Source organism: Bombina bombina, chromosome 7, assembly GCF_027579735.1.
Source record: "Bombina bombina isolate aBomBom1 chromosome 7, aBomBom1.pri, whole genome shotgun sequence".
Taxonomy (NCBI): domain Eukaryota; kingdom Metazoa; phylum Chordata; class Amphibia; order Anura; family Bombinatoridae; genus Bombina; species Bombina bombina.
In genome coordinates, this window is record NC_069505.1 from 634593963 (window position 1) to 634618314 (window position 24352).

At 43.0% G+C, this 24352-nt stretch overlaps 1 protein-coding gene across 3 annotated transcripts in view; it reads right to left on the bottom strand.

Moving 5' to 3' along the window:
• The window catches only part of PPP1R37 (protein phosphatase 1 regulatory subunit 37), a 242948-nt gene that overhangs the window by 141108 nt on the left and 77488 nt on the right, over positions 1–24352 (bottom strand). For all 3 annotated transcript variants that reach the window (XM_053688799.1, XM_053688801.1, XM_053688800.1), the window contains exon 2: positions 24028–24125. In XM_053688799.1, coding sequence (XP_053544774.1) covers positions 24028–24125 — 98 coding nt within the window. The remainder of the gene's footprint in view (positions 1–24027; positions 24126–24352) is intronic.

The window sequence follows — 24352 nt, forward strand, 5'->3', positions numbered from 1 at the left end:
ACCCCTGACTGACTTGACCAAGAAGAACTTACCTCGACAGGTCCTGTGGTCTCTCCACTGTGAAACGGCTTTCCAGGCTCTCAAAAATGCTCTAATTAACGCTCCTGTCTTGGCGGCCCCAGCCCTTAACAAACATTTTATCGTCCATACAGATGCTTCCATGTTCGGGCTGGGAGCTGTCCTCAGCCAAGTAGGCGAAGATGGAGGGGAGCATCCAGTTGCCTACATCAGCCGGAAGCTCCTGCCCCGCGAAGTCAGCTATGCAGCGGTCGAAAAGGAGTGTTTGGCTTTGGTGTGGGCATTAAAGAAATTGACTCCCTATTTATATGGTCAGGAGTTCACTCTGGTCACCGACCATAACCCGTTGGTGTGGCTGAACCGGGTCTCTGGAGATAACGGCAGGCTATTACGTTGGAGCTTATCGTTGCAACCCTTCAATTTCACCATTACTTACAGACCTGGGAAACAGAATGGCAACGCCGACGGGTTGTCCAGGCAAACCGACCTCAGCCCCGCATAACCAGCGGTCTGGACAGCCTTAGTCTGACCCGAAAAGGGGTCAGACCGTGTCTGCCAGAGTGTTCCACAGAAAGGGAGCACTGTTACAGAAGCATTAGTTATTTTGTTGTGAAGAGCTTATTTCCCAGCAGCAATGCCTGAACCAGCAAGCCAGAGCCTAAGAAGGGCTCCAAGAAAACCGTAACAAGTATCATTTCATAAAGAGTTAACTCTTTTTTTTCAGCTTTTAGAAACTATTGCCTAAATACACATTTGCTGGCCTCAGCTCTAAGTTTAGGGATAACCAATCCCATTGTCTAATCACCTCTGGAGCCAGACTGCTAATTGATAAGATGAACTTGTAAACTTGTTATCTTAAGTACTGTAATCCTATTGTGGCCTGTCAAAGGACAGTGCTCTCTATCTAAATGTGTAATGGGGGATTTTGTGCTTCCCCCCCTCTCCCCCTGGGAGTGCCCTGTGTGCATGTAACCTTAATAAAAAGCAGGCTGGGCATCCCAGTCCTGAGTTCTTGTTTGACCCTCAATCGCAGCGCTGACTCGTTTTTGTGGGCAGAAGGGTATCCTAGCTGTACTGCAGCTAAGGGAGATTATTCTATATTTGCGAGACTCATATAGAATACTATGGAAAGCAGCTTCTCCCCTCTTTAGCAATAGGGATCCAGGCTACTAAGCGGTCCATCTCTCAGCGAGACTAAGGGTAACCGTAACAGGGTATTCTCCCCCTGACGGCCGATGGACTCCTACTCTAATCACTCAAGGTACACCACCCTCTGACATGTTACATACTCAGTTACCCTACATAAATAAAAACAACATGACGATAGCAATACCAGGGGCTATTGACAAGTTCAACCCCCTATGCAACACTTATAGAGAATACAGTTATGACATCACCTAATATTATATTGATATCTCATAATGTCAGAGGTTTAAACACCGACATTAAACGTAGGAAGGCAATGGCTCAGTATCATCAATTAGGTGCAAATGTTATATATCTCCAGGAGACACACTTCGAAAAAAATCACATCCCAAAATATTGGTCACGCCAGTTTCCTACACACTTCCACTCAACAACCACTAGTAAGAAAAGAGGAGTATCCATCTTATTCCACGCCTCGTTAAACCTGGTTGTGGTTGACAAATTAATAGATCAAGAAGGTAGATCCTTAATAATTAGGGGACAAATTCAGGGCGTGGAGATTGTTTTTTGTAATATCTATGCCCCAAATGAAAAGCAGGAACAGTTCTTTTCTCACATCTCTGATCTCTTGACGACATGGAACCACACTAGGCTGGTCCTGGCGGGGGATTTTAATGTCTCATTACAGACCCAAGTGACACTAGTTAATGCTGGCCTCACCCTCTCTCAGATTAAAAATAATACTAAGACTAAAAAAATATTATCTACACTAGCAGGCCATAATGTGTTAGATACATGGAAAATACTTTATGGTAACACATCCGATCACACATATTATTCTGCAGCACACAAAAAATATTTTAAATTAGATTATATTTTCCTGAGCCAAGTTATGGTCTCAAACCTGGTCTCTTCTACTATTAGTCCATGTGTTTGGTCCGACCATTCAATTATATCGGTGAGACTTAAGGGCTTTGCCACTCCCAACGGACAAAAAAGTTGGACTTATGACCCTCTCCTCCTTAAAGACCCTCTACATAAAGAGAATATCTTCCAAAGTTTATTAGAATACTGGCAAATCAATGCGGACTCAACTAGTAATCCAACCATACCATGGGCGGCTCATAAACCCTACATGAGGGGATTACTAATCAAATTAAAATCCCATATTAATGCACAAAATCGAAATAACTTCAATAAATTACAGACTGAAATACAATACCTAGAAAAGAGACATAGAGAGACTGGATCACTTGACTTACTGAAAACCTTAACACAAAAACGTCAATCTTTAGATTTGATTTTACAAAAAGAATGTATTCGGGCCCAACAGAGACTCAAGACTAATTATTTTATCTTTGCCAACAAGCCAGATAAGTATCTAGCAAACAAGATTAGAGACAGGCTTAAGGATATATCGATCCCAAGTATACGTACTCCTAAGGGAGATTTGACTTCCAAACCCGAGGAGATTGTCTCCACCTTTTCTAGTTTTTATGGGGCTCTCTATAAGGGAGACAAAGTCTCAGACACACTAGAGACCTCCACTCTCCTCCATGAATTTTTGATAGAAGCTAAGTTGCCAAAGATCACGAACGAGGACCTAGAAACACTAAATGCAAAAATTACAGTCCCAGAAGTCTTGACAGTTATTAAAGACCTAAAGAGGGGTAAAGCAGCGGGTCCGGATGGACTCCCAGGAGAATATTACAAACTGTTCAAAACAACTTTGGCCCCACACTTAGCAAAGTTCTGTAATGATATACTACAAGGGAACGATGTACCCACAGAGCTTCTCCATGCAAAAATAGTAGTGATCCCTAAGCCGGGAAAAGATAAGACTCTCTGTAAAAATTATCGCCCAATCTCACTAATAAACCAAGATATTAAGATATTCACCAAGATTTTAGCCTCTAGATTGAAACACATTCTACCTGGGTTAGTTCATCCGGACCAGGTGGGTTTCGTAAAGAACAGGGAGGCACCTGATAACATCAGAAGGATGGTCTCTCTATTGGACCATGTGGATACTGTGGGAACGCCTTCTCTGCTTCTGTCATTGGATGCGGAGAAGGCGTTTGACAGAGTAGATTGGGGATACATGTGGGCGGTGTTACGGGAAATGGGGTTTAGAGACCAGTTTATGACAGCTCTCCAGAAGATTTATTCCACTCCAACAGCGTGGGTGAGGGCAATGGGACATCAATCTAGAAGTTTTCCCATAAGGAATGGTACTAGGCAGGGGTGCCCTCTCTCACCATTGTTATTTGCCCTATGTATAGAGCCGCTAGCTAAACGAATTAGACAGTCCCCAGATGTGACGGGTGTATGTGTTGGAGGAGAGGAGTACAAAATAGCATTATTTGCAGATGATGTGTTGCTCTCCCTGACGAAGCCTATGATATCCCTATCAAATTTATATTTGATCCTTTCACAGTTCTCCGCCATATCTGGCTATAAAATCAATAACGACAAATGTGAGGCTATGGCCATTAATCTACCAAACCACATGCAGAAACTTTTAGAACTGAACTATGATTTTAAATGGGTTAAAAAATATATTACGTATCTAGGAGTCAAGATAACAAAACGTTCCTCAGAATTATACAAGACTAATTATATCCCACTGTACAAAAGCATCAAACAAGATCTTCTGAAGTGGAGTCGATACCGTTTTTCGTGGTATGGACGTATCTCGGCAGTTAAAATGATGGTCTTACCCAGAATCCTTTATCTCTTCCGGGCTCTACCGATAAAAATAAGCCCTAGGGATCTAGAGGAACTACAAACTGGGATCCACAGATTTTTGAGAGACAACAAAAAAGCTAGGGTAGCTAGAAATATACTCACTAGACATAGACAGTTGGGGGGTTTGGGAATACCCAATTTAAAAAACTACTATCAAGCAACTAGATTGGCTCAGACACTGCTATTGAGGGGGACGGAGGAGGAGGTCCGATGGGTCCAACTGGAGATGAATATTAATGGTTTTACTTCCCCGGAGACAATGATTTGGAGACTACCCCCTAAACAAAATAAAACATGCCCAATCACATCTCATACGATTGCACAATGGCACAAATTAACGAGAGGTCTTTCTCTTCTATCTCCCAACTCCATATATACACCATTGAAATGCATTATGTCAACCCTACCAATCTCCACGTTAACTAAATGGGAAAATAAAGGCCTTTATAGGATAGCTGATGTACTAGAGAATAAAAAAGTGAAGTCTTACAATACACTGAGGGAAATAATTTCTCCCCACACATTACATTGGTATCAGTATCTACAACTCACATCTATTATTCGTTCATTCATGACAAACCTAGAAGAGAAAACCCCAACTGAATTGGAGCTCCTTTGTAAAATGAGACAAAGACCAAAAAAAGCAATTTCACGGTTATATCTGATCATACAGAAAGCACAGACATCAACTGTTTCACTAAGACACAAATGGAGACACGATTTAGATACACATATAGAGGAGGGGGAGTGGAACCTACTAATGCGAAACTCCTGTAGAGGTTTATTAAGTGCTGACATGATAGAAAATTGTTATAAAACAATATCAAGGTGGTACCTGACGCCAACAATTACTTCACATACGACAATTGAGCGTTCCAGCCTCTGCTATAGAGGCTGTGGAATGGTTGGAACTTATAAACATATGTGGTGGGACTGCCCCTTAATAAGAGAGACTTGGGAGGATTTTTCTGACCTTCTCAGCAAGGTTCTGGGTGAACCAATAACTTTGACACTGTCACAGGCTTTATTACATGAACCATGTAGAAGACTTAATAAATATATAAACCAGTTTATTAGAATCACATGCACGGCCACCAGGATATGCATTGCACGACACTGGAAACTAGGTCCACCCACACATGAGGAGATCATAGCAAAAATTGCATACTTCTATAACATGTATGAACAAGCAGCATATATACAAGACACCCAACAGACATTCCAACGTACATGGTTCCACTGGATAATGTATAATGCACAGAATTGAGATACAAAACGAACAGGTTGTATATTGTGTAGGACAAGTATATAAAGACAGTTTTAGATACACAACCAACTAAATAAGTCACGTCGGCTCGATGGGGGACCCCAATGTGGGGCAGATACTCAGGTAGGCATCTGTTACAGTTCTTCTTCCTCTCTTTACTTTCTTTCTCTTTCTCTTTTCTTCTCTTCTTTCATTCTTCACTTTCGTATGGTTACCTCTTCTTTTTTTTCTCCTTTCAAATAACAAGTGAGGACCTGTATTTGATGGTCATACTAATATTTGCCCATTATGCCTAAATCTACCATTCTGCTATTTTAAAATGACATGCTAACCAGTGCTATAATAAGAGATTTAGAAAGTTTGTTGTCATTGTTTTTCAAGATATTATGATGAATGGACTCATTTACAAATCGATGCCATATACTAGATGACTTTAATATGTTTTGGGTTCTTTTTTTTTTTTTTTTTCCTTTCTTTTCTTTATTTTTTCCTTCTTGTCATTGTTTGTACTATGTAAAACTTAATAAAAATTATTTCAACTTAAATTTAAGGATTTGAGATCCTGATGGAAAAAAGGACCTTGCGACAGAAGGTCTGGTCGTAGCGGAAGAGTCCACGGATGGCAAGAGGCCATCCGGACAAGATCCGCATACCAAAACCCGTGAGGCCATGCCGGAGCTACCAGCAGAACAAACGAGCATTCCTTCAGAATCTTGGAGATTACTCTTGGAAGAAGAACTAGAGGCGGAAAGATATAAGCAGGATGATACTTCCAAGGAAGTGATAATGCATCCACTGCTTCCGCCTGAGGATCCCGGGATCTGGACAGATACCTGGGAAGTTTCTTGTTTAGATGAGACGCCATCAGATCTATTTCTGGAAGCTCCCACATTTGAACAATCTGAAGAAATACCTCTGGGTGAAGAGACCATTCGCCCGGATGCAACGTTTGGCGACTGAGATAATCCGCTTCCCAATTGTCTATACCTGGGATATGAACCGCAGAGATTAGACAGGAGCTGGATTCCGCCCAAACCAGAATTCGAGATACTTCTTTCATAGCCAGAGGACTGTGAGTCCCTCCTTGATGATTGATGTATGCCACAGTTGTGACATTGTCTGTCTGAAAGCAAATGAACGATTCTCTCTTCAGAAGAGGCCAAAACTGAAGAGCTCTGAAAATTGCACGGAGTTCCAAAATATTGATCGGTAATCTCACCTCCTGAGATTCCCAAACTCCTTGTGCCGTCAGAGATCCCCACACAGCTCCCCAACCTGTGAGACTTGCATCTGTTGAAATTACAGTCCAGGTCGGAAGCACAAAAGAAGCCCCCTGAATTAAACAATGGTGATCTGTCCACCACGTTAGAGAGTGTCGTACAATCGGTTTTAAAGATATTAATTGAGATATCTTTGTGTAATCCTTGCACCATTGATTCAGCATACAGAGCTTAAGAGGTCGCATGTGAAAACGAGCAAAGGGGATCGCGTCCGATGCAGCAGTCATAAGACCTAGAATTTCCATGCATAAGGCTACCGAAGGGAATGATTGTGACTGAAGGTTTCGACAAGCTGAAATCAATTTTAGACGTCTCTTGTCTAGAATCTAGCACAAACTTACTTCACCACCTCCATAGGAGGCAAAGTTTGTAAAACTGAATTGTGGGTGTGGTGAGGGGTGTATTTATAGGCATTTTGAGGTTTGGGAAACTTTGCCCCTCCTGGTAGGAATGTATATCCCATACGTCACTAGCTCATGGACTCTTGCTAATTACATGAAAGAAAATAAAAGTATAGCCATGTGAACCCCCAGCACAACGCAACATAACCAGCCATCAAAACTCTTATATATAATAAAAAACGTTAGGCTGCCCCAGTGTCTTAACCATGCTGCTGCAATAAGCCCTGCATTTGTAACAACGATAATTTACGCAGGATTTCAGTACCACCCTGATATAAAGGTCTACTGCTTACCCCTTCCCAACCTGGGAACTATGTCAGCCAATTCTGATATAGCATAGTCTCTTCAGAAATAAATGACTGCACATAGCTCAATGCTGCTTGTAGCATGAAAACGTTCTCCACACTGAAGATTCCTCTTGCACTCCTCAGCAACTCTGTCAACATGGATCTTAGTGACATTTGCTAAGATCATCAACCTCAAGGCAGAAATCTTCTATATCCTGCTTGACAAAAATAGTACTCACCGGTACCATTTTAAAATAAACTTCTTGATTGAAGAAACTAAAAACTATCATTTTAACACCTCTTTCACTTTACCCTTCCTAATACTAGCATAGGCAAAGAGAATGACTGGGGGTGGATGGGAAGGGAGGAGCTATATATACAGCTCTGCTGTGGTGCTCTTTGCCACTTCCTGTTAGCAGGAGGATAATATCCCACAAGAAAGAATGAAATCTGTGGACTTGTCGTATCTTGTAGAAGAAAACTATAACACGGTTTCTCCCAATTTAGTCACACCAGCCACTCCTGGATCATCGAAAGCGTTAGAGAGAGAGTATATATGTGGATTTGAGGGAGAAGGGCTATATGGGCCACTTTTGGAGCCAAAACAGAATTTTAGAACTATGCATAAACAAACAGATCAGAATGGACTGTAATTTAGAAGGGTATAGGAAAACCTGAGGGCACCTGCTAGTGTTGGAGTGTTATCCCAATATAGCAATGCTAGAAACTCATGGTACGTATCTCAACAATGGTGTGGTCCTTTATAGAGAGACAAAGTGAACCTCCTCAATAGAAATGTAAGTAGACTGCGCTACCTCGGCCGCAGGCAGCACAATGTGAGGTGGTGGTTAATGGAGAAGGTAGATAACAGAATTTATGCTTACCTGATAAATTACTTTCTCCAACGGTGTGTCCGGTCCACGGCGTCATCCTTACTTGTGGGATATTCTCTTCCCCAACAGGAAATGGCAAAGAGCCCAGCAAAGCTGGTCACATGATCCCTCCTAGGCTCCACCTACCCCAGTCATTCGACCGACATACAGGAGAAAATATGCATAGGAGAAACCATATGATACCGTGGTGACTGTAGTTAGAAAAAATAATTCAACAGACCTGATTAAAAAAACCAGGGCGGGCCGTGGACCGGACACACCGTTGGAGAAAGTAATTTATCAGGTAAGCATAAATTCTGTTTTCTCCAACATAGGTGTGTCCGGTCCACGGCGTCATCCTTACTTGTGGGAACCAATACCAAAGCTTTAGGACACGGATGAAGGGAGGGAGCAAATCAGGTCACCTAAATGGAAGGCACCACGGCTTGCAAAACCTTTCTCCCAAAAATAGCCTCCGAAGAAGCAAAAGTATCAAATTTGTAAAATTTGGCAAAAGTGTGCAGTGAAGACCAAGTCGCTGCCTTACATATCTGGTCAACAGAAGCCTCGTTCTTGAAGGCCCATGTGGAAGCCACAGCCCTAGTGGAATGAGCTGTTATTCTTTCAGGAGGCTGCCGTCCGGCAGTCTCATAAGCCAATCGGATAATGCTTTTAAGCCAAAAAGAAAGAGAGGTAGAAGTTGCTTTTTGACCTCTCCTTTTACCAGAATAAACAACAAACAAAGAAGATGTTTGTCTGAAATCTTTAGTGGCCTCTAAATAGAATTTTAGAGCATGGACTACGTCCAAATTGTGTAACAAACGTTCCTTCTTTGAAACTGGATTCGGACACAAAGAAGGTACAACTATCTCCTGGTTAATATTTTTGTTGGAAACAACTTTCGGAAGAAAACCAGGCTTAGTACGCAAAACCACCTTATCTGCATGGAACACCAGATAGGGCGGAGAACACTGCAGAGCAGATAACTCAGAAACTCTTCTAGCAGAAGAAATTGCAACCAAAAACAAAACTTTCCAAGATAATAACTTAATATCTACGGAATGTAAGGGTTCAAACGGAACCCCTTGAAGAACTGAAAGAACTAGATTAAGACTCCAGGGAGGAGTCAAAGGTCTGTAAACAGGCTTGATTCTAACCAGAGCCTGAACAAACGCTTGAACGTCTGGCACAGCTGCCAGCCTTTTGTGAAGTAAAACAGATAAAGCAGAGATCTGTCCCTTCAGAGAACTTGCAGATAATCCTTTCTCCAAACCTTCCTGTAGAAAGGATAGAATCTTAGGAATTTTTATCTTGTTCCATGGGAATCCTTTAGATTCACACCAACAGATATATTTTTTCCATATTTTATGGTAAATTTTTCTAGTTACAGGCTTTCTAGCCTGAATCAGAGTATCTATTACAGAATCTGAAAACCCACGCTTTGATAAAATCAAGCGTTCAATCTCCAAGCAGTCAGTTGGAGGGAAACCAGATTCGGATGTTCGAATGGACCTTGAACAAGAAGGTCCTGTCTCAAAGGTAGCTTCCATGGTGGAGCCGATGACATATTCACCAGGTCTGCATACCAAGTCCTGCGTGGCCACGCAGGAGCTATCAAGATCACCGAAGCCCTCTCCTGATTGATCCTGGCTACCAGCCTGGGAATGAGAGGAAACGGTGGGAATACATAAGCTAGGTTGAAGGTCCAAGGTGCTACTAGTGCATCTACTAGAGTCGCCTTGGGATCCCTGGATCTGGACCCGTAACAAGGAACCTTGAAGTTCTGACGAGAGGCCATCAGATCCATGTCTGGAATGCCCCATAATTGAGTTATTTGGGCAAAGATTTCCAGATGGAGTTCCCACTCCCCCGGATGGAATGTCTGACGACTCAGAAAATCCGCTTCCCAATTTTCCACTCCTGGGATGTGGATTGCAGACAAGTGGCAGGAGTGATCCTCCGCCCATTGAATTATCTTGGTCACTTCCTCCATCGCCAGGGAACTCCTTGTTCCCCCCTGATGGTTGATATATGCAACAGTCGTCATGTTGTCTGATTGAAACCTTATGAATTTGGCCTTTGCTAGATGAGGCCAAGCTTTGAGAGCATTGAATATCGCTCTCAGTTCCAGAATGTTTATCGGGAGAAGAGATTCTTCCCGAGACCATAGACCCTGAGCTTTCAGGGGTTCCCAGACCGCGCCCCAGCCCACCAGACTGGCGTCGGTCGTGACAATGACCCACTCTGGTCTGCGGAAGCTCATTCCCTGTGACAGGTTGTCCAGGATCAGCCACCAACGGAGTGAATCTCTGGTCCTTTGATCTACTTGAATCGTCGGAGACAAGTCTGTATAATCCCCATTCCACTGTCTGAGCATGCACAGTTGTAATGGTCTTAGATGAATTCGTGCAAAAGGAACTATGTCCATTGCTGCAACCATCAATCCTATTACTTCCATGCACTGCGCTATGGAAGGACGAAGAACAGAATGAAGTACTTGACAAGAGCCTAGAAGTTTTGATTTTCTGACCTCTGTCCGAAAAATCCTCATTTCTAAGGAATCTATTATTGTTCCCAAGAAGGGAACTCTTGTTGACGGGGACAGAGAACTTTTTTCTATGTTCACTTTCCATCCGTGAGATCTGAGAAAGGCTAGGACGATGTCCGTATGAGCCTTTGCTTTTGACAGAGACGACGCTTGAATCAGGATGTCGTCCAAGTACGGTACTACTGCAATGCCCCTTGGTCTTAGAACCGGTAATGCTTGTCCAGAAAAGTGAACCTTAGGAACTGATGATGTTCCTTGTGGATAGGAATATGTAGGTACGCATCCTTTAAATCCACCGTGGTCATAAATTGACCTTCCTGGATGGTAGGAAGGATCGTTCGAATGGTTTCCATTTTGAACGATGGAACCCTGAGAAATTTGTTTAAGATCTTGAGATCTAAAATTGGTCTGAATGTTCCCTCTTTTTTGGGAACTATGAACAGGTTGGAGTAAAACCCCATCCCTTGTTCTCCTATTGGAACTGGATGAATTACTCCCATCTTTAACAGGTCTTCTACACAATGTAAGAATGCCTGTCTTTTTATTTGGTTTGAAGATAATTGAGACCTGTGGAACCTTCCCCTTGGGGGTAGTTCCTTGAATTCCAGGAGATAACCCTGAGAAACTATTTCTAGTGCCCAAGGATCCTGAACATCTCTTGCCCAAGCCTGAGCAAAGAGAGAAAGTCTGCCCCCCACCAGATCCGGTCCCGGATTGGGGGCCATCCCTTCATGCTGTTTTGGTAGCAGTGGCAGGCTTCTTGGCCTGCTTCCCCTTGTTCCAGCCTTGCATCGGTCTCCAGGCTGGTTTGGATTGAGAAGTATTACCCTCTTGCTTAGAGGATGTAGAATTAGAGGCTGGTCCGTTTCTGCGAAAGGGACGAAAATTAGGCTTATTTTTAGCCTTAAAAGACCTATCCTGAGGAAGGGCGTGGCCCTTTCCCCCAGTGATGTCTGAAATAATCTCTTTCAAATCAGGACCAAACAGTGTTATACCCTTGAAAGGGATGTTAAGCAATTTTGTCTTGGAAGACACATCCGCTGACCAAGACTTTAGCCAAAGCGCTCTGCGCGCCACGATAGCAAACCCTGAATTTTTCGCCGCTAATCTAGCTAATTGCAAAGCGGCATCTAAAATAAAAGAGTTAGACAATTTAAGTGCTTGAACTCTGTCCATAACCTCCTCATACGAAGATTCTTTATTGAGCGACTTTTCTAGTTCTTCGAACCAGAAACACGCTGCCATAGTGACAGGAACAATGCATGAAATTGGTTGTAGAAGGTAACCTTGCTGAACAAACATATTTTTAAGCAAACCCTCTAATTTTTTATCCATAGGATCTTTGAAAGCACAACTATCTTCTATGGGAATAGTAGTGCGTTTGTTTAGAGTAGAGACCGCCCCCTCGACCTTGGGGACTGTCTGCCATAAGTCCTTTCTGGGGTCGACTATAGGAAATAATTTCTTAAATATAGGGGGAGGAACAAAAGGTATGCCTGGCCTTTCCCACTCCTTATTTACTATGTCCGCCACCCGCTTGGGTATAGGAAAAGCATCGGGGGGCACCGGAACCTCTAGGAACTTGTCCATCTTACATAATTTCTCTGGAATGACCAAATTGTCACAATCATCCAGAGTAGATAATACCTCCTTAAGCAGTGCGCGGAGATGTTCTAATTTAAATTTAAATGTTACAACATCAGGTTCAGCTTGTTGAGAAATTTTTCCTGAATCTGAAATTTCTCCCTCAGACAAAACCTCCCTCCTGGCCCCTTCAGATTGGTGTGAGGGTATGTCAGAACCGTTATCATCAGCGTCCTCTTGCTCTTCAGTGTTTAAAACAGAGCAATCGCGCTTTCTCTGATAAGTAGGCATTTTAGATAAAATGTTTGCAATAGAATTATCCATAACAGTCGTTAATTGTTGCATGGTAATAAGTATTGGCGCACTAGATGTACTAGGGGCCTCTTGTGTGGGCAAAACTGGTGTAGACACAGAAGGGGATGATGCAGTACCATGCTTACTCCCCTCATTTGAGGAATCATCTTGGGCAATATCATTATCTGTGGCATCATTGTCCCTACTTTGTTTGGACACTATGTCACAATCATCACATATATTTAAATGGGGAGAAACCTTGGCTTTCATACATATAGAACATCGCTTATCTGATGGTTCAGACATGTTAAACAGGCTTAAACTAGTCAACAAAGCACAAAAAACGTTTTAAAATAAAACCGTTACTGTCACTTTAAATTTTAAACAGAACACACTTTATTACTGAATATGTGAAAAAAACATGAAGGAATTGTTCATTCACCAAAATTTCACCACAGTGTCTTAAAGCCTTAAAAGTATTGCACACCGGGGGCGGAGCCAAGCCACGCTGGGAGATGGCTGTGTAGAAGGAGAGCTCTTAAACCCTCAGGCATAACAACTAAAATAAAAGGCACAGAACGACTCAAATTAGACCCATAACGGAGGATATTACTTCTTAAAGTACCCCACAACCGAAAACAATCCCCAATATCCTGATTCTGGACATCTTATAGGGGACAGACGAAGAGAGCGCAACCGCGCCATTTCTACTCCCACTTGGCAGCGAGAAGGCCGTCAGTGACACATAAATATACGGAGCTCTTAACACCGGAGACCGGGTGGATTACAAGGATCATATCACCTATCGCTTGCACGCCCAAGTGCAAGTAAAGGATCGCCGACATCAAGCCCCCCGGCCTCGGGACATCGGGTGCCGCGATACAGAGTAAACCCGGTAAGCAAATAGTCCCCCTGCTTGCACACTTTTTTAAATGGCCACGGTGACCAAGGGATAAGTAGAGGCATTAATCCTGATTAGAGATCTGGGAACTTACATATCGCCAAGTGCTCGGACCTTTTAACCCCACCTTGCTCCATATACTCTAAGCAGCGATACACCGCACAGATATCACTTGCCCACATCCAGCCCAGAGAGGTAGGCCCCGCTGCACTCATGCCTGCCACGCTACTCATAGAACTTTAAAGCCGCAATCAGGAGCCAGGACTGGCTTGAGACTAGATCTACCCACGAAAGGCCATAAAAGGTTTCAAAATGAGAAACTTAAGCTGAAGTACATCCTGCACAACACCGATAGTACTCCCACGCCAATTTTAGTGCACCCCTTCTCAACAAAATTTTCATAATATCACTATTTCTGCTAGCGGAGCATAGGATAATTTTATACCGCATCTTCCTTTTGCTCACTGCACCTCAGCAGCATCTGAAAGTTGTCATTGAGCAGGGCCCAGACTGCCACTAATTTGCCTCATTACTCTCACATCATACTGCTTTCCCTAGCAAAACTGCCAAAAGTGGGCCTGCACAACTAGTTCTCCTAAACCCCTATTCACTGATAGGGAGAAACCTAAGGGATGCCCTGTAAGAAGCAAAACAAGGCTACCACACATACCCCAGTGCGCACCTTAAACAAATACCTGAAACAAGTGGGTCTGAATACTACCCCCCCATCTGACACAGAGGGAGCTACAAAGCCTGATAAAGGGGATACAACACAAGAAATAGAGATGCAGACATCACAACAAATCACAAAAGAGGATTTGCGCCACCTTTCCTCAAAAGATGACATAAAAAATGCTGTTTTAGAAATGCGCACCCTCTTTAATGAACTTAAAAAGGACATTAATACTCTGGACACCAGAGTCACTCAGGTTGAAACCACCCAAGCTTCAACCCTGGCCACCACTCAGCTCATGGATACTGAAATCAAAGACCAAGCAGATGCACTGCAGCAACTATCTGACAAACTAGAAGATCTGGACAATAGAGGGCGCAGGAACAACCTGCGCATCAGGGGGGCCTCAGAATCTGTACACCCCCCTGCTATAGAAGGATACTTGCAGAGTTTGTTCCGCACCCTGAAAAACACCCCTTCCTCTCCAGACATAATGCTAGAACGCGCTCACAGAGCGCTTAGGGCGAAGCCACCCCCCAAAGCGCCCCCTAGAGACATTATTGTCCGTTTCCTAAACTACAAAGACAAGGAAGAAATCCTAAGGTGCGCCCGCACCAATCACCCGGTACAACATGCGGGTGAGGAGCTTCAGATATTCTCAGATCTATCTCCAACAACTTTACAGAAAAGGAGAGACTTAGGACACATAACATCTAACCTGAGAGCCCACAAGGTTCCTTACCGCTGGGGCTTCCCAGTCTCCATAGTGGCAACTCATAACAACAAGACAGCAATATACAAAGCAGGAGAAGATGTCCAATCATTCTACGAATGCTTAGCACTAGAAAATCTGCGTCACCCCCAAGAAGTAACCCCTGGATCCTCCAGTCGGGCCCTCTAACCTAAGTGACTCCGGCTTATTATCAGCCATGGACTGATATCTGGACTAACCACCCAATTTGTTTAATTAAAATGTTACTCAACCCATAGTTTAAATATTGTTTAGAAAAGCTAATTGCTGAGTTTCAATTTTCGTTTGAAGTTTCCGGGACACTGGGTAAGCTCCTCTTTACACTTATGTTTTCATTGACATATGCCTCTGTATGATTTTTAGGATAAAAATAACTACATATCAGTATGGAGACATACCTGTAGTCAGTGAGTATCTGTCTAATGCTTTTTAACTCCATTACCCAGCCAGCCTATTCAAAATGTTATTCAACCTGTAGATTCAATGTTATATAACTTTCAAAAATACCAGTGTCATCTTATCTGTGGACCCCTTTTACACCACATCCCTTCCCCCCACCCTCCTTTACCCCTCTGACCCAACCCTCTCTACCCTAACTCACCTCCCTCCAATCATACATTATTGTTCTGTGCCAAATTTACGTCAACTCTTGAACATGTGGCAAATCAGCCACCAAGAGTTTCTACATACTTTAATTGTTGTTATTGCCTGGGGATTACAACCCCAATTTCCTTTGTTTGTTACTTGTTATTCAGAAGGTTACTAAATTTATGTAGACAACCATTTACGGTCCTTCAGTGTTCTGTTTGTTCGATACAAGACACTTTCTTCATTTACTTTATATCTCTAATCTATAACTCCTACTTTATTCTATCCCCCTATCCACCTTCCCCCTTCAAAACTTTCCCCCCTCCCTCCCCTTTTTTTTTTTTTTTTTTTTTTTTTTTTTTCCTTTCAGAATGAACCACCAACATAGCAAGTTCGGATCACATGGCCTCACATTAACCTCAATCAATGCCAAAGGTTTGAACAACCCAGGTAAGCGGTCTATAGCTTTCAGAGCCCTAAAAAATTTGCATAGCCACATACTCTTTTTTCAAGAGACACACTTCCGCAGAGGCAGGGAACCCAAGTGGTTTAATGCCCAATACCCCACTGCCCTGTTCGCGTCAGGCCTTTCTAAAAAGGGAGGAGTAGGGATCTTGATACACCACTCAGTCCCGCTAAAAATTGCACATGTAGAAAAGGACACAGAGGGTAGATTCCTGCTGATAACGGGAACATTATATGACCATCCGATCACCCTTATTACTCTCTACAGCCCGAACACAGAACAGCATCTATTCCTACAAAAGGTTTCGAGGCTCATCTTAGACTTCGCGAAAGGAACAGTGTTCCTCTCAGGTGATCTTAACATATCCATGGAAACGTCATTAGACACATCCAATGGATTAGACAGTACCCCTACCAAAATTCTCAAATCAGTTAAATCCACTATCTCAAGTCTTGCTCTACACGACATATGGAGAACATTGCATCCATCAACTAGAGACTACACATATTATTCTCCTCCACATAAATACTCTAGAATAGATTATTTTCTTACGGACTCCATCGGACTTGACATGGTAACATCTTGCACTATAGGCCCGATTACTTGGTCAGACCACGCCCCAATCACATGCGAAGTTCAATGGCCCGATCTCCCACCCACGACATATATATGGAGACTAGACGATACACTACTAGACAACCCTGTAATAAGCTCTGAAATCCAAAAATCTCTTACAGACTATCTACAACATAACAATCCCTCACAGACCTCAATAATAAACTTCTGGGAGACTCATAAGTGTGTTATCCGGGGAGAATTTCTCAAACACAGAGCGCGCCTTAATAGACAGTATAGATTAAAACATACCCAACTTTTGAACACGGTTACACAACTTGAAGCTGCACATAAAAAAGCCCCGTGGGACAGGGAGGCTAAACTTAGATTGGAAAACACTAGGAGGGAGCTCCAGACCCACCTAAGAGAGTCCTGCCAGCGCAAATTCTTAGCAATAAAACAACAATACTATGAGGGAGGCAATAAACCGGGGAAACTGCTAGCCAGAGCGACCCGTAGAAAACAACTCAAAACATATATCCACAGTCTCCAGAACCCTGATGGCACAACACTGAAAAGTAGTAAACAAATTGCAAATTCTTTCAACACGTACTATAAAGCATTATATAATATACCGCACAAGCTTGACCAAGGGGAACATGCAGTCCCAACAGACACTAAAATTCAGCTCATAGATCAATACCTATCAGACCTTGAACTGCCAAGACTAGATCCCGACCAGAAGAACTGCCTAGACGAGCCCATCACTGCCTTAGAACTTTCTAAAGCCCTTAAAGATTTCCCCACCGGGAAATGCCCGGGCCCAGACGGCTACTCGCTAAAATACTACAAAACTTACAGCAAAACACTAAGCCCACTGCTACTCCAATTGTTCAACAACCTGATAACAGAGCCCACTTTAGCTGACACAATGCTCGAAGCACATATCTCACTTATACCCAAACCCGGCAAGCCCCCTACCTCCCCTGCGAATTTTAGACCCATATCCTTGCTGAACATGGACATCAAAATCCTAGCAAAAATTCTAGCGAACCGCCTCAATAAGTATATCCCCTCTCTTGTCTCTTCTGACCAAGTGGGCTTTGTACCCGGTAGAGAGGCAAGAGATAACACTTCCAAGGTCCTCCAAATTATTAACTTTGCCCAAATTGAAAAGGTACCATTGGCCCTCCTGGCAACTGACGCAGAGAAGGCTTTCGACCGGGTCGATTGGCTCTTCCTGCGCCGAGTCATGTCAGCAATGAATATCGGTTCAGCTTTCACAAACATGGCATTTGCATTATATTCTGCCCCGAACGCACGTATTAGAGTGAACGGTATTCTGTCGGATAGATTTGACATCTCCAACGGAACCCGACAGGGATGCCCCTTATCCCCCTTATTATTCGCCCTTTCAATAGAAGCGCTCGCCCAAAAAGTTAGACATAATGCAAACATAAAGGGAATACAAATTGGAAATGAAGAACACAAACAGGCCCTCTACGCCGACGATGTCCTTTACACACTAACAAACATTGAAACATCTGTCCCTGAACTTCTGAAAGAGATTAATGAGTATGGCAAACTGTCTAATTTTCACCTAAACTTAACTAAATCAGAGCTTCTTAACATAAACGCCCCTACTGAACACATAGACTTCTTATCCAATAACTATAAGATGACACTAACACCCACCAAATTGAAATATCTTGGTATATACCTTTCTGCAAACCCCTCTGACATTTTTAAAAACAACTATTTGTCCCTACGTAAAGAGATAGTCAATGACCTGTCTTCATGGAGTAATAAATCACTCTCATGGTTAGGGAAGATAGGCCTCATCAAAATGAATATTCTACCACGAATATTGTATGTAATGCAAACAGTCCCGATTCGCTTACCGAACGACTTCCTTCCCCAACTCCAAAGCACCTTAGAACAGTTTATATGGAAGGGTACGAGACCGAGAATACCCAGACGGACATTGTATCTTCCTAGAGATAAGGGAGGACTTGGCTTCCCAGACCTAGCTTCTTATAGGAGGGCCATTTTTCTACAAAGACTGACTGAGTGGTCACAGAACTCCATGCAAAAAAAATGGGTCGGAATAGACGGACAAATACTACAACTAAATAATGCAGGAGCCCTGGCGTGGATACCTACGAATAAACGTCCCAAGATAATACAAAAATACCATATAATACATGAAACACTAACTGTGTGGGACAAATTGATAGCCACCAGCACACACATATCGTCCCCTGTCTCTCCAATGCTCCCCATAATAGAAAACCCAGAGTTACCATACTATGAAGTCAGTAGACGCACAAACTCCCCCTATAGATTAAGAGCAGGAATCTTACATTACGCACAAGAGGGGGGCAGACTACTATCACAACTAAAACTACAGGACCAGTCTGGTTCAGTCTTCTCTTCCTGGCTAAGATACCACCAGCTTTCTCACTTCCTACTCACCCACAAACAAAAACATAATTTTCTCAGAACCCTGACGCCTTTCGAGTCCTTGTGCACTGAAATCACTCCTCCTAGAAGACTGATCTCAAAGATATACAAACTCTTACTCATACCACCAGACACCCAGCTACCTACATACACTAGGACATGGAATAGAGAACTTAGAAGCGAGGTTGGGGAGGACGATTGGCTTAAAGCCTTTGCTTTGACCAAGGGGTCATCGGTATCAGCCACTGTACAGGAAATACACCTTAAACTATTAACCAGATGGTATTATACCCCTGCAAAACTTCATCAGCTCTTCCCCGCGGTTAGTGCCACATGTTGGAGGGGGTGTGGAGAACAGGGCTCCATTGTTCACATATGGTGGTCCTGTCCCAATCTTTCCAGATTTTGGGAGGCAGTTATGAAGGAAATATCAGAAAAACTGAATATAACCATTCCCAACACCCCCGAGACCCTGCTATTCTTACACCTCCCCAACATCAAAACTACACATAGCCGAGCTCTCCTTTTACTTATGCTTACCGGTGCGAAAAGGATTATTCCTAGAATGTGGAAGTCAAAAGATATACCTACTCTGACTGACTGGCGGGCCGCCGTCAATGACCTTTTGATTATGGAAAAATTGCACTACTTCAGGTGCAACCAAATGGAGACATATGAACTAATGCTAGCTGCCTGGTCTCCTGCCCCAGCGTAAAATCTAAAGGGGTTTACCTCCTTGTTCGAGAACAAAGCTCAGACCCTTGCCATTCTTTGAACAATTTTTTTTTTTTTTTTTTTTTTTTTCTCTCTCTCTCCCTTCTCCCTCTTCCTCTTCCCAATTATTCATAACTTTTCTCTCTTTTACCTTTCCTAAGTGTGTCTCGATAGATCGAGACGGTATAACATGTATTACCATATAGCCCATACAGAATTGTTCAACTAACAGTTATAAAAATGTCAAGCTTTTCATCTTTGTACTCAGGTTTTTGTAATGTGGCTTTGCGCTTTGCGCTCCCACAAACTGCTCCCTTTGTATTTTTATTCTATGTACAATGTCTTTATTCATTTTCAAATAAAGCTTGTTTTTAAAAAAAAAAAAAAAAAAAGTATTGCACACCAAATTTGAAAGCTTTAACCCTTAAAATAACGGAACCGGAGCCGTTTTTACATTTAACCCCTATACAGTCCCAGGTATCTGCTTTGCTGAGACCCAACCAAGCCCAGAGGGGAATACGATACCAAATGACGCCTTCTATAAGCTTTTTCAGTGGTTCTTAGCTCCTCACACATGCATCTGCATGCCTTGCTTTCCAAAAACAACTGCGCATTAGTGGCGCGAAAATGAGGCTCTGCCTATGACTAGAAAGGCCCCCCATCTGAAAAAGGTGTCCAATACAGTGCCTGCCGTTTTTTAAACAACAATCCCCAAGATTATAATAACTATTAAGAGTTATAATCTGCCAAATATGCTTAGCAAAGTAATCGTTTTAGCCCAGAAAAATGTCTACCAGTTTTTTAAGCCCTTATAAAGCCCTTTATTCTTTTACTTAATCTAAGAAAATGGCTTACCGGTCCCCATAGGGGAAATGACAGCCTTCCAGCATTACAAAGTCTTGTTAGAAATGTGGCCAGTCATACCTCAAGCAGAAAAGTCTGCCAACTGTTTCCCCCAACTGAAGTTACTTCATCTCAACAGTCCTGTGTGGAAACAGCAATCGATTTTAGTAACGTTTGCTAAAATCATCTTCCTCTTACAAACAGAAATCTTCATCTCTTTTCTGTTTCAGAGTAAATAGTACATACCAGCACTATTTTAAAATAACAAACACTTGATTGAAGGATAAAAACTACATTTAAACACCAAAAAACTCTTAACCATCTCCGTGGAGATGTTGCCGGTGCAACGGCAAAGAGAATGACTGGGGTAGGCGGAGCCTAGGAGGGATCATGTGACCAGCTTTGCTGGGCTCTTTGCCATTTCCTGTTGGGGAAGAGAATATCCCACAAGTAAGGATGACGCCGTGGACCGGACACACCTATGTTGGAGAAATTAATATTTAATACTATATAGCTCCTGAATTTCAGTTACAACTATATGAAGTTCTTCCATACCAGGTTATGTAAAACCATGTCTACTTACAGCTTGTGTAAATTGTGATAAAAACAGTTTGCCTTAATAATAGCTGAGAGTCATGTCCATAAACCAATCTGAACCCAAACAAACTAAAAGATAGGTAGAGGTAGGTTAGACTGAGGGAGTTCTATATCTGAATAAGCAAATTAATAGCTATTAATACTAAATAGCTCCTAGCTCCCAAATGAAACTATATGAGGTTCTCCCATACCTAGTCGTATAACAATATGTCTATCTACAGCTTATGTAAATTGGGATAATAACAGTTTGTCATAATAAGAGACGTTCTTATACCCACAGTGAAGCTTAACCCAAGAAGGCAGTACTAATACACATATCTCTGTGTGTAGGTATATATATATATATATATATATATGTTTTACAAAGAGAGATGCAGAACCCTTATTAAATCCAGCAACAGACTATGTCACATACTAATATATGCTTAAACCTAAGTTATAAGAAGACACTATCACAGCATGAAATTTCAATTGATACATTTATATATTCATATTATTTCAACAACATAATTTCATCTCACTGCATCAAAAGAAAAAATAATAGGATCAACCCGGGTTGACAATTTGACTAATTAAAGTCCAGGATACAATCTGTTTATTCCGGTCAAATGTTTCCAAACATCACAACAGATGTATAGTTGTAATACAATCATGAGATAGGTGAAAACGTTCATGCAGGCACAACACTATGCCTATTAAACTCACACAGGTATGTTACGAAATTTTCAATCACTTTTCATTTGCCACATTAACAAGCAGTTTTTATTGCAGTCTCTGCTAGAGTATATAGACAAACTTATTAGGCATATAATGTGACCAACAGCATAAGATGAATATTGCTTCAGTATTACCTGTTCAGTGAGCGGCCATAGTGTGACTGTCCGAGCTTAGTTATTTTCCGGTAAAATCACTAAGCTTGGACAGGTCGGAGCGAGCAGGTAACATCTTTTGATGCAGTGAGATGAAATTATGTTGTTGAAATAATATGAATATATAAATGTATCAATTGAAATGTCATGCTGTGATAGTGTCTTATAACAGTACTTAGGTTTAAGCATATATTAGTATGTGACATAGTCTGTTGCTGGATTTAATAAGGGTTCTGCATCTCTTTTTGTAAAACATATTCTCATATTAACCCTTACCGTGCACTACATAGGAAGTGTATCCCCTTGTGGGGAACACTATTATATTTTCTGTGTATTAGACTTTCATAATTACAATACTAGGAGTGCTGGTACATATATATTTTTTATTATATATATATATATATATATATATATATATATATATATATACATACACATACATACATATATAGTGCATGCCTACATATGTGTGACACTGTGTCACCATGTGTAGGGGGAGGACTGACTACCTGTGTGTGTGTGTGTGTGTGTGTGTAGGGGGAGCACTGACTACCTCTGTGTGTGACACTTGTCACCATGTGTGTGTGTGTAGGGGAAAGCACTGACCACCTCTGTGTGTGACACTTGTCACCCTTTGTGTGTGTGTGGGGGGAAGCACTGACCACCTCTGTGTGTGACACTTGTCACCCTTTGTGTGTGTGTAGGGGGAAGCACTGACCACTTCTGTGTGTGACACTGTGGCACCCTGTGTGTGTAGGGGGAAGCACTGACTACCTCTGTGTGTGACACTGTGGCACCCTGTGTGTGTAGGGGGAAGCACTGACTACCTCTGTGTGTGACACTTGTCACCATGTGTGTGTGTGTGTAGGGGGAAGCACTGACTACCTCTGTGTGTGACACTTGTCACCACGTGTGTGTGTGTAGGGGGAAGCACTGACTACCTCTGTGTGTGACACTTGTCACCATGTGTGTGTGTGTAGGGGGAAGCACTGACTACCTCTGTGTGTGACACTTGTCACCATGTGTGTGTGTGTAGGGGGAAGCACTGACTACCTCTCTGTGTGACACTGTGTCACCCTGTGTGTGTGTGTAGGGGGAGCACTGACTACCTCTGTGTGTGACACTTGTCACCATGTGTGTGTAGGGGGAGCACTGACCACCTCTGTGTGTGACACTTGTCACCCTTTGTGTGTGTGTAGGGGGAAGCACTGACCACCTCTGTGTGTGACACTGTGTCACCATGTGTGTGTGTGTGTGTGTGTAGGGGGAAGCACTGACCACTTCTGTGTGTGACACTTGTCACCGTGTGTGTGTGTGAAGGGGGAAGCACTGACCACCTCTGTGTGTGACACTGTGGCACCCTGTGTGTGTAGGGGGAAGCACTGACTACCTGTGTGTGTGACACTTGTCACCATGTGTGTGTGTGTAGGGGGAAGCACTGACTACCTCTGTGTGTGACACTTGTCACCCTGTGTGTGTGTGTAGGGGGAAGCACTGACTACCTCTGTGTGTGACACTTGTCACCATGTGTGTGTAGGGGGAAGCACTGACTACCTCTGTGTGTGACACTTGTCACCATGTGTGTGTGTGTAGGGGGAAGCACTGACTACCTCTGTGTGTGACACTTGTCACCATGTGTGTGTGTGTAGGGGGAAGCACTGACTACCTCTGTGTGTGACACTTGTCACCATGTGTGTGTGTGTGTGTGTAGGGGGAAGCACTGACCACCTCTGTGTGTGACACTGTGGCACCCTGTGTGTGTGTGTAGGGGGAAGCACTGACCACTTCTGTGTGTGACACTGTGTCACCATGTGTGTGTGTGTGTAGGGGGAAGCACTGACCACCTCTGTGTGTGACACTTGTCACCCTGTGTGTGTAGGGGGAAGCACTGACTACCTCTGTGAGTGACACTTGTCACCATGTGTGTGTGTGTGTGTAGGGGGAAGCACTGACCACCTCTGTGTGTGACACTGTGGCACCCTGTGTGTGTAGGGGGAAGCACTGACTACCTCTGTGAGTGACACTTGTCACCATGTGTGTGTGTGTGTAGGGGGAAGCACTGACTACCTCTGTGTGTGACACTTGTCACCATGTGTGTGGGGGGAAGAGAACAGACTGCTGCAGGGGAAGGACAGACCCTTGAGGTTTGGAATGTCACTTACCTGTAATTGCCGGATTAGTTTAGGAATCTGTTTACAGTTGAGTTTCTGACAGGCCTGAGTGTAGGATGTGATCACTTCGTCCACGGTCACATTTTGAGCTGAAGGGTAAAATAGGACCAGTCAGAAACGCTATAAAACTGCCTAAAAAAAAACACAGCTCCTTACACCAACTGCCTGACGCACACAGCTCCTTACACCAACTGCCTGACGCACACACAGCTCCTTACACCAACTGCCTGACACACACAGCTCCTTACACCAACTGTCTGACACACACAGCTCATTACACCAACTGCCTGACGCACACACAGCTCCTTACACCAAC